This window comes from Tigriopus californicus, chromosome 8 (genome assembly GCF_007210705.1).
Source record: "Tigriopus californicus strain San Diego chromosome 8, Tcal_SD_v2.1, whole genome shotgun sequence".
Lineage (NCBI taxonomy): Eukaryota > Metazoa > Arthropoda > Copepoda > Harpacticoida > Harpacticidae > Tigriopus > Tigriopus californicus.
In genome coordinates this window covers 4954741-4965830 of record NC_081447.1, presented here as the reverse complement: position 1 = coordinate 4965830, position 11090 = coordinate 4954741, and the positions used below count along the sequence as shown (strand labels likewise).

Sequence of the window (11090 nt, the reverse complement as noted above, 5' to 3'; positions counted from 1 at the left end):
AAAATCACGCTAAAGTAGGCCTTGGTGGCTTCAACATGTTTGGATACAATGAATAACTTGAGTATGGTCAGTCGCAAGAGAAATTGGATTTGTCAAAAGCATCTGATATTCCGCTCTGCCATATTTCATTTTTTTACAAACAAAAAAAATAACCAAAAAAAAAAAAAAGGAAAAAAATAAAGCGAATACATTTTGACTTTGAGAGCACCTCGTAAATTCAATGCGTGCGTTGGTTTTCCGATTCACCAGGAAGAACCTGACCTGTCATGAATTTTAATATCTAAAGTGATGTTTCCAAACTGCTTGCTCGATAACGATTTGGAGTCTTAATCTCTGGAGAGTTCTTTTGTTCCACGAACCCTGCTTGGTTTGCTAATGGGTGAGCACTGCGCTACAACAATCCGCCGAGTTAATCTCAACCGAAGCCGGTTCCTGACTTCTGGCTTGACGTAAGGGCGAGTTTTTCCACACAAATCGAACGGGAGATTGGCTTTGACGTCGTAAATCATCGCTCGAGACCATCCGACAATGAACCCGAACCACTGAACCCAGATGATGGTCGACTCGGGTGCCATCTTGATCGATCTTCTGAAGATCAAATCGCACGTGTTGCTTGGGTGTCGACTTCTCCGTTGTCCCATCTTCCAACGTGCTGTTGGATGATCTTTTGAGGCATGACATTGAAGGGGACAAAGAGGAAGTGGAAGAAGAGGAGGAGGAACACGTGGCACTGAGGCTGGTGTTGGTATGTTTCTTTAAGAGCTCGACAATGGCGAAATTTCCGGCTTGGATTGCAAGATCCATTGGGGTCCGACCCTCTGAGTTGGAGAGATTCGGATCCACTTGGTCGTCGTTGTAAGCGAGAAGAAATTCGATTAAGGCCGAGCTGCCTGACAAGGCCGCGGCATGAAGGCAGCTCTCTCCATTCTGAAGTGTTCAAAAGAGAATTCAGAACAGAACGAACATTGGCCTCAAACCCTCCCGTTACTCAACGTTTCAGTTTCCTTTCCAAACGGGGGGGAGGGGGGCAATTGAGTACATAATTTGTAATTGAAGACGACACAATCCCTGTGGCTGCTAATCTTGGACATATTAACAGATATGCTCTGAGATTGAATCAGGAGTAAAGCCGAGAAATCTGACGAATATGATTTCCAAGCCCGCATGACAAGGAAACTGAAACGAGGCCAAGGGTACAATGGTAACCCCGTGTGAATTCCGCGAGAAGATATTCGCCTTACTGGTAACATTCCGACTTTTGCTTGGTACTTGAGGAGCTCTTGGACGATTTGGAGGTGGCCCTTGTGACAGGCTTTGAAAAGAGGTGTCGCGTCGTCCTGAGGATAAGAATAGAGAAACAACCACCATGAATAAAAGATGTGCGACGGATAAGTGAACGTGTAACAACCGTATCTTTCTGAAGAGTTCACTTTCATGCCATCTGTCCTCTTGGACTGCTCAATTACTGAAGTTCAAGCCATTCTAGCTTTGCAATCTCGTTAATTTACGCTTTAGGAGTTGGCAAGAAGTCCAAGGAACTTCCCATGAACAAATTTGAAAATCTACCAACTCTCAACGCTTCCGTGGTTTGTCATTGAGATGAAGGAGCTCGCGTGGTAAGCCATTTCTCAGCCAAATTTAAGACCAAAGAGGTGCCAGAAATGGCAGGGCTCTTCTCGAACGAAGCGGAAATGCCTCTTCGTTCCGGTCTAAAGAAAATTGCACCGAAATGCACGATTATTTGCTATGATGACAAAGCGACGGGCATTCGTCTTTTGCGGCGTTTATGCAGTTACTTGGCATCCTGGATCATGATGATGACGATGTTGAGGCTTACCAATCGACTTTGATCCACTTCGGCCCCGTTCTCCAACAGGATCCTGACACTCTCAACGTGTCCCAATTGACATGCGATGAATAAAGGCGAGGATCCATCTTGACGGGGTGCTCCAATGAAGATGCCCAAGTCTCGGTTCCTCTTTAGGCATTCCGTTATCAACAATGACAAGATCTTGTCATGACCGGCTTGAGCAGCGAGAAATAGCGCTGTCGTGCCATCCTGAAAGGCGAGCTTGTTTCATTTGAACTGGTGCACTAGGCGCATTTGGATCGCTTCCCTTTAGAGTTCAGGGTGAATTGACAAGGTATTCAGGTTTAGGGAGGGTTTGCTAGGTTCACATTGCTTTCCGTGAACTGAGAATTTCAATTTGTTAAATATCATGATGTTGCATTTCTTTAACGCTGGGGCTTAAAAACCTGTCAGGATCTAATACATACACCAATTCATGTTGTTTGCCAAGTAAAGAACGATGGAAAAGGTATTCAATTGTTGTTTGCATCTTTGCAAGAGAGATGCATAATCAATTAGCATCCAAAATTCCGAGTTATTAGGTGGTTAATAATCGTTAGAATGCAACACCAGCTCTTACACTTTCAATAGCACACTCAGGATATTGCAATTATGTTTTGTTAAAGGGAGCTCGATAGTTCTTCATCGAAAATGCAATTAGTGTAAAAGTAAGTTTCAAGATTTCTATTTTCCTGTTTCCTTCTCATATCTGATATCAAACTTCCAGCAAACTCGTTATCGGCCTCATTGTCATTTATCAACACCTCGCCCTTGTTATTAAGAGCTCATAAAGAATAAAAGAAAGTGATGAAATGACAAGTTAATCCAGGGTGCGGTTAGCTAACGACTTCAATAATCCAATACTATAAATAAATGTTGCCACGGTACGTACCTTCATGGCTTGGTGGATGTTGCATTTGGCTTCAATTAAGGCCTCTACAATATGAAGCCAGCCCCATTGTGCGGCACACATCAGAGCCGTGCCTCCTTCCTAAAATTTCCTCACGTGAGAAATGATCGTCTTCACTCCAGAAGGTAATTTCTTGTTGTAGCGAATTTTCGATTTCATACCTGATTAGTAGCATCCACGTTGGCGCCCAAACGAACGAGATCCCGAACAACGTCCTCCAAGCCAATTTGAGAAGCAAGCATTATGGCCGTTAGACCATTCTGACAACATTAACAGGTATAAGGAGAAGAAAAAGAGGATATAGTAGAACCGTCTGACATCTGGCTCTCCCACTGAAAATGCTTTAACGGCTAGAATTCTCGGCCATGAAAAAAAAAAGTGCATTTCGAGTTGAACGCCAACAAATAACTCAAGTCCAGAATGCAGGATGAAATCGAAAGCTGCGCAAAAAGGTCTTTCCAAATTACAAGTAACCAAGATCGTGATAACCTAATTTCATATTACCAAGAATCTCATTCAGGATTCGAGTCTGTAAGATACTATTTGAATGGCATTACCAGTGTTAATCACATCAAACCATTTGAAACATAGGTACTAAAGCAAAAGCCATACTTGGCCCGTTTATAACGAATCTCTACATGTGAGGTTCTTCTCATATGGCTCTCTACGAGCATGTTCCGAACAATACCATGTTCATTGCTCACCTCTTTGGCCACGTTTGGATCGGCACCTTCGGCGATTAAGACCTGGATACAATCCCGCCTTCGACACATAATGGCCACCATCAATGGAGTCAATTGATCCTAGACAAGCCCAACCCCCACAACACCAGAAAGATTAGCACAAATTTCATCTGGCGTGTTCAAGATCGTCTATGATGATCGGGATAGCAATTCACTCCCACATATTAACATGATTTGATGATTTACCAACGATTAGTGAACAAAGCAGAGCTTCAGAAAGAGGTTCAACCAACATGCTCAAAGCCCGAACGGTATGATTTGTGAGCCTTTGTTTTCCTTCCAATAACGTCCAAGGAAATCAAGAAATATTGCCTCTTGGGCTTTCGTCTTTAATCGTCGTGGAAGGTGAAAGGTTGGGGTCTTAAGAGCCACCTGGTTCCATGCCCTTTGGCCAGTGGATAATGGTCTGCACACTCACCTCGTCGTGTTGACAATCCACATGAACTCGACCACTGTCCAAAACACGCTGAACCCATACGGGGTCTCCAACCCTGCACGCATTGTGCAGCTCGAAATCCAACGGAGATTCGGTCTACCAACCAAAGCACAAAATGATGTCTTCAATCTGCTTTTCATTTTCGATCCTTACCTTCTTTGACATGATGAGTGTACTGATATGCCTTGAATCGAGGCCTTCTCGCACACCTGAGACGTACTCCGAGGTGCTCTAGTGCAGGTGCAGAACTGACAGTGAGACTCTGCTTGAAACTCTCTATAGCACAGCGATTTTTTTTTCACGGCCGTCCGTTTGGAATGCTTCGATGATGATGGAGAACTACGCGAGAGTCTTCCCCCGACACTTTACGTTCATCACTATAATCCTTGCCAGAGCGAAGGGCACCCGACTGCTTCGTTACTCTCTGTGTTGTGTTATGCTCTCACATATGTTTCATGAGCGATATCCATTGACGGTAAGAGGCGTGCGTACTAGCACCAAAAAAACGCACGGCGGAGAACGTGTGGACGTTGTGGACGTGTGCATGTGTGAATTACAACTGGAAGCCTAGGGAGGCCTTCCCTGGCGATTTCGAATGACTTCAAGTGAGAGCCTTTGACGAGTTGAGGACCTAGATATTATTATTGACACCACATGAATGTCATCAGAGAAAGATACTTTCCGCTTCCATCAGGCCTTTGGCAAGTGTCAGATTATCCACACTAAAAAACGTGAAATCTGAGATTTTTCTTGGCGCTCGCAAAAGAAGATTTATCGATATCAAATTCTACGTTGTTCGCACATCAGTGGTGAGTTAGGACATCGGGTCATGTGGAGGGATTTGTTCCGAGGACCCTCTGTCAAAATGCTGGACTTCGACTAATCATCGAGAACAATAAGGGAAAGACGACGAATGGACGACAGATTGATCATTTGGCTCATTGATCGGGCGCACATGTCATTGGTCTGCAATTAAATCCGATTTCTCGGAAGGATATGAGTCTATGCTCGTATGATGGCGAAAGAGGGGCGGATTGCGTTGCCCAAAAACATTAGGCAACTTAGATAAAGAGCTTGGAGGGCAGCTACTTATTAATTAAGATTCATTAGAGGTGGGGTGCTCGTTTTTGGCAGGGATCGCTACCTTAACCATAAACTATCATTACGTGCCTCTTTCGGGTGGGTTGCTCCATTTCACACATGACATGATGTGTACTCACATTCAATACACACACACTCTTCGAGGGCACGAGTATCCTGTTTAAAGAGCCCAGACACGATTCACCACGGAAAGGACAAGAATTCCCAATACGTTTGCCAAATTGTGTTCCCATTGAAAGAGACGTAAAATGAACACGTTTGGAGATTGTAAATTGAGCGTTTGTGCTTACAACTCCAATGTGTACAATAATACAAGAACGCTTCGATTAACTTTGTTCATTCAATTTATTTCAGTGGTCAGCATCAAATGGTCATTTTTGAGAAATGGCACATCGATTCACAAAGAAATCTAATTGGCAATGTTTTATTATGGCTAATCTGACGAAAGTTGACTCGTTTGGAACGGCATGGAACTGGGAGCAATAATACCAAACTTCCGGGTTTGCTTAACCTCCTTCACGAGAGGTACTTGGTCCATTAATTGGACCACGAGGAGAGGAAAATCACGCAAGTCTTGCCTTCTCTGCCATTGGCCCATTCTCACCAACAAAATGTGGGACCCTTATTTGAACTTGAAATCCTGATGATAAAAATCCAAGTCCGGATGGATCTTATGCTCGGGAACGATGGTTCCAAATTCCGTATAGTATTCCCCTCCACTCAATATCGCTGCCCAAATAGAAAACGTTCCACGAGAGAGGATTGTGGCATTGCATGAAGCTAAGAGTGCCAAATCGGTGCCAATGTCCACCTCAGAATCAGGGTTGCCAGTCCCAACGAAAAAGACATCTCCGAGTTTGTTCTTGATCTTGGCTCGAGCCCACTCCATGTCGTCAGAAACAAAAATGAAGGCTGGATGATCATATTCATCTCGAAATATGTCCATGGCATCATGGAAGTAACTGGGTTTGAGAGGCTTCTTCTTGAAATACCTCTCAAAGTATTCGAGATGATCGGTGCGACGGTTGTGGACCCCGATGAATGTGATCTCTTTCTTGGGACGACCCATTTGGGCCACTACGTGGTCGATGATCTGGGCTGCTCGTTGTGTGAGATCGGGTTTGAATTTCAAGGTTTTCATCATGTTGTATCGACCCGCTTTGACCAGAAGTTCATGTTCTCGACACTCGTGGGATTGGCTCCTACAATACGGATTAAAAGAAATTGACCTTCGAATTTGGCGGAATATATCTCACTGAAAGATTTTAAAGACCCTAGCTGAACAAGAAGTGTGCTGATAAATCTGCTAGCACCAAATTTGACCTGATTACGATGCTCAAATTTGTGAAATGCATTGTTCATTCTTTTGTAACGCGATCAGTTGGACGATTCAAATTTCTTTGAAACTAAATGGCAAAGTGCTTAGAGCCACCTAATCTACCGAATCCAATTTACTGTGGAAGCTTCCAGTCAGACTAGTTTGCCATTCTAACGGGCTTTTATTAGAGTTGTTCCAATCTGGAATGTGCAGTCCCTTGGGTCTGAGATCGTCACTGTTCCGTGTAGGTTTGAATGAGTAACTTGGGCGTTGCTTCTCGTGACTGGTCCCGTTTCCTGACCTAGTTCTTGACTGTTTATTTTTTGTTGTTGTCTATATTTTTTCGCTTTTCGATTTCATCCCCTGCATTCTGACATTCACTTCCATGTGTTTCGAGAGGGAAATTAATGCGCAATAACTGTCTTTGAGATAATTTGAATGAAGGTTTGGTAATTATCAGTTCGCTACTTATCTCAATGGAACTATGGTAGCTAAGTGGTCTAATATACCCGATAGAGGCATGGGTTCGAATCCCATCTCCGGAGAAAACCATTTTTTTTTCATCTTAGGCCTCCTCTATTTTATAATATTCGTTGCCCTGCTTCAAAAGCTTGGTGTTACTGGCAGTCTCTCTTCTTATGATAACGATACAAAGTTAGTTTCTGGTAGGAATGGCCAAGATTGCACTAGCCAAAGGACCTAGAAATAATCTACTCTTGGGTAACTGAGAGTAATATGGACCTGGAGGGAATGAAATTCCACTCAATGACATTCGGGTCAACTCCATTAAATACGTACTCCACTCGTAGATAATGGAGGTAAAGATATTGAGCAGGTCTCATCTATGAAAGATCTACCTAGGTGTAGTCCTCCAAAATAATGGAAAGTTCGATGAGCATATCCAGTTGAAGGTGGGTAAAGCTTTTCAAATGTGCGGTTGGATACATCGCACGTTTAAGTCCAGAGACAGCATCATGATGCTAACTCTGTACAAGTCGATTGTCCAGCCACATCTTGAGTATGCTTCTCCCATTTGTTCAGCAGGTTTGCAAAAGACGAAAGGTATCTGATACTGTACGTCTTTAAAAGTATCCATGAACTTTGCATGCTACGCAGGGAATACGTAGGCCTTGTTGATCCGGTTGCATCTTTCAAGTCTGACTTGGATAAATTTTTAGATAGCATTCCAGATCAACCTTACATTCACGGACTGGCTCGGTTTGCCAACTCAAATTCGTTGTTGGACCAAATATCCTATAAAGATTGAAAGGTAATAAATAGACGAATTATAACCTTTCATTTTGATAGTACTGGGGATTACATTCCCTGTAGCGGTTAGAAAAGCCCGTGAATAAACAAACCAAAAAATTGAGAACAATGCCGTTGCTGGTGTCTAACGGAAAAGTAACATTGTTTAACAGAGTCAAGTAGTTCAGGCCATTAAAGTATTCGATCATTGAAAATGTCCCAGAAGACCTAGGGGCTAGAAAGATGTTGGAACAAGGAGAATGCCTCAATTCCTTCCTTCACCTTTTCTCGATTGTGATCATCCTCAATGTTTCCAGCTCAACTTCATAATGTAGATCATTGAAAATCAAGCTCACCTGTAGGAGTTAAAGTCCCTTGAGAGTCCTGGCAATGTTGGAAATAGATGCAAGGCTCGTCCTAATCTGAAACTTTTGTCAATGAGCAATGGCCGAATGAATTGGTTGTAGTTTTCCCATTCAATTTCCTTTGGATGTTCACAGAAAGTGGCTTGAAAACTTTTCAAAAAGAGGGACTCTTGAGTGAAAAACTTGCTCAAATTAGTGATACAATCGTCTGTGACGTATGCATCAACATCAAGAGAAATTTTCAATTGGAGCATTAACGAATATAGAGTGAGCTGATTTCCTAATCTGCCCGTGGCGTTGGCGAAGAAAATGGATTTTTCGTCGGGCTGAGGAGGTTGAAATTTTCGACATGTTGATTGCACTTGCATTGTAGAACCGAGTATAAAGATGCTTGTTAATGCACGATTATGCATACCGAAAGTTTTCAGAGTTGACACATTTATTTTATTTTGATCTTGACAAAAAACATGCTGAGTACAGGAAGTCAAACTTTTGAGCGGTCACGCAACCTCCTTGTTTGTTGGCCATTCCAAGAATAAGTAAAACTGACGACTAGTTCCAAGCCTATACTACGAAACTTAATACATTTACATAATAAAATGCACGATTCCGCGTTAAGAAGACCCAAAGAGGGAGCGGGTTTCAAAGGGTTTTTATTTCTTCATGGCGAAAATGATTTGAGCGACAAAAATGTTTGAAAGAATAAGTGTCAAAGATGGAAATTCATTTTACCATAGTATTTTCATGAAATTTATACAAACGAATCATTTGACAAACATTTGACTGTTTTGATTTAACTTTGTTCTTTGTTTCCTTATCTTAACATGATCAGAGTCTAAACAGGTTTGTTCGTACAATTTTATGATAATGGAAAGCTTCCGATGAAACATTCAAATGCGAATTGCGAGTAACACGTTCTCTTGAAAAGGATCATAATGAATTCATATAACTCGTCGATATTTGATAATAAAAAAAGTCAATTTTCATCCACGATCTAATTGGCAAAGTAAACAAGGCAAACATCTTCTCCTCGGATTACATGGGTTTAAAACCTTATGGTGGCAGTCATTCTTATAATTATTATTATGTGCCCTTGGAAAAAACCCTTAAAGAATATAGTCCTGTTGGTAGAATTCGTCATGAGGATCCATGATATGATCTGGAACTACGAGTCCAAATTCGGTGTGATATTCACCCCCACACAAAATGGATCCCCACATGCCGAAAGTACCACGAGAAATAATGGTGGCATTTGCATGGGCCATGATGGCTAGATCAGTGCCGATATCCAAGTCCACATCCGGAATACCGATTCCGGCAAAAAACACGTCACCCTTCTTGTTCTTGATATTCTTCTTGGCCCAAGCCATATCATCCGAAACGATGAGGAACGCCATATACTTGTGATCTACCTCCTCGCTGAAATAGAGACACACTGAATATTGAAAGTATGAAATGATGGACGATAGTAGCTCTCAAAAATTGAGTTTGTCATGATTTGTAAGTGGTGATTTCTCTCAAAGAGTTTTTTTTTAGTTCCTAACTCAGAGCTAAGATTGCTCCATGGAATAAACTTGGTCACTGACTCTAACAATTCTTCGTTTTGATAGACATTATTTATCTAAAAACACTAACTTTGCACTGTTGGGTAAGAAAGGCTGCCTTACAGTAAATTCAGAGACTTGTTACACCACGGTGCGCGGTCTAAAAATTCTCAACTTTGGTACACTTTCAGACACAATCAAGCTAAAATTTACCCTAGAGCATCACAATGCATTTAAGGACCAATTTGCCATTAAAGGGAAAATGTGTTTACCGCATCACATCCATTGTATGATGGAAGTACGAAGGCTTCAGGGGTCCTTTGCCTTGTTTCACCTCCGTGTATTGGATATGGTCCGTTCGGCGATTATGGACCGCCACAAAGGTGATGTCCTTCCGATTTTGGCCCATGGTCTTGGCCACTTCGTCGTAGATGTGGTTGACTCGTTTCATAATTTCAGGCTTGAATTTGAGCGTATTCCTCATTGTCCTTTGATAGGCCTTGACCAGCAACTCATGCTCAGGACATGCATGGGCTTCACCTCTGTGAAGATCGATGGACACTTTCTCAATATATGATGTAAAATGAAAATTTAACTGATTGTGAATTCAACCTGTAAGCATCAAACTTGGAGTCCTTTCCGGTAGAAGGCCATAGGTACAAGACCTTTCCGGTTCTGTAGTTCTTATCAGTCAATAGAGGGCGGATGTGCTTGTAGTAAAAGACCCACTGAATTTGATCATAGTTGCAATATGTGGCTTGAACACTTTTTAACTTGATGGACTCCTCAGTAAAAAACTTTCGCAAATAAATGAGACATTCATCGTTGATGTAAGAGGTAACGCCTAATGATATTTGAAGTTGATACATGACAGCGTACATGAGTAAATTATTGCCTAATCGGCCAAACGCTTCACTGAAAATAATGCTCTTTTCATCAGGTTTGGGCGGCGTGTAAGTGACACAGCCCGGATGAATGACGGGATCCATTTTAACGGCATGGCCTAGCACAGCAAGCCCCAAAACACCTAATATCACACACGACTTCATTTTGATTTTGATAATAATATTTTTGCTGAGCAATTTTTCCCTTGTTCAGTTCTGCAAATCGCGCAACCTCCCACCATCATACATTTATCAAGGAAAACATAAAACTGAAGAGAGTCAAGTGAAAGAATTTTCCTTTGAGGTCGAATGCGAACTGCAAATACGAACGACCCAAGCTTGTCCCACGCATCCTCGTGATTTCGAGCCGAATTTCCACCCGATATTTTCCTTGTGCGTAACGTTTGACAGATGGCGACGTGAAACCTTTGTCTGCTGAAACTACTCTCCATACCTTCAGAGTGACTAAATTGAGTGTGTCATTGATCGATCCGGCTTCAGCCCAATGGATGAGATCTCAAAAACGTGCAATATATCTTTGGATGTTGGAACCCGTTATGTGACAGGGAAAAGTATGTGAGGCAAGGCTAACTCCTGGTAGCCGTATCATGTCATTCAAGGCCTGATATTGTGTTGCTTGCGGCATTTGATTTCACTCTGCTTCTGTCTCTGAAGTGGCAATGTCACCAGAT

At 42.3% G+C, this 11090-nt stretch overlaps 3 protein-coding genes across 3 annotated transcripts; all 3 read right to left on the bottom strand.

Annotated features, from left to right (window-relative positions):
* Positions 1 to 155: 155 nt before the first annotated feature.
* Positions 156 to 4489, bottom strand: LOC131885631 (ankyrin repeat domain-containing protein 29-like). The gene is made up of 8 exons (XM_059233737.1): positions 4092 to 4489; positions 3921 to 4034; positions 3464 to 3562; positions 2921 to 3019; positions 2742 to 2840; positions 1838 to 2059; positions 1242 to 1337; positions 156 to 927 (listed from the first exon to the last, which is right to left on the bottom strand). Exons 1-8 carry the CDS (start codon positions 4101 to 4103, stop codon positions 373 to 375), a joined length of 1296 nt encoding a protein of 431 aa, XP_059089720.1. The 5' UTR covers positions 4104 to 4489; the 3' UTR covers positions 156 to 372.
* An 885-nt stretch (positions 4490 to 5374) lies between these two features.
* LOC131885632 (galactoside alpha-(1,2)-fucosyltransferase 1-like) lies at positions 5375 to 6415 on the bottom strand. The gene has a single exon (XM_059233738.1). The coding sequence runs from the start codon at positions 6181 to 6183 to the stop codon at positions 5662 to 5664; it is 522 nt and encodes a 173-aa protein (XP_059089721.1). The 5' UTR covers positions 6184 to 6415; the 3' UTR covers positions 5375 to 5661.
* Positions 6416 to 8590: 2175 nt separating this feature from the next.
* LOC131885628 (galactoside 2-alpha-L-fucosyltransferase Sec1-like) lies at positions 8591 to 10912 on the bottom strand. The gene is made up of 3 exons (XM_059233734.1): positions 10127 to 10912; positions 9787 to 10056; positions 8591 to 9389 (listed from the first exon to the last, which is right to left on the bottom strand). The coding sequence occupies exons 1-3, from the start codon at positions 10561 to 10563 to the stop codon at positions 9077 to 9079; spliced, it is 1020 nt and encodes a 339-aa protein (XP_059089717.1). The 5' UTR covers positions 10564 to 10912; the 3' UTR covers positions 8591 to 9076.
* Between the last annotated feature and the right edge of the window lie 178 nt (positions 10913 to 11090).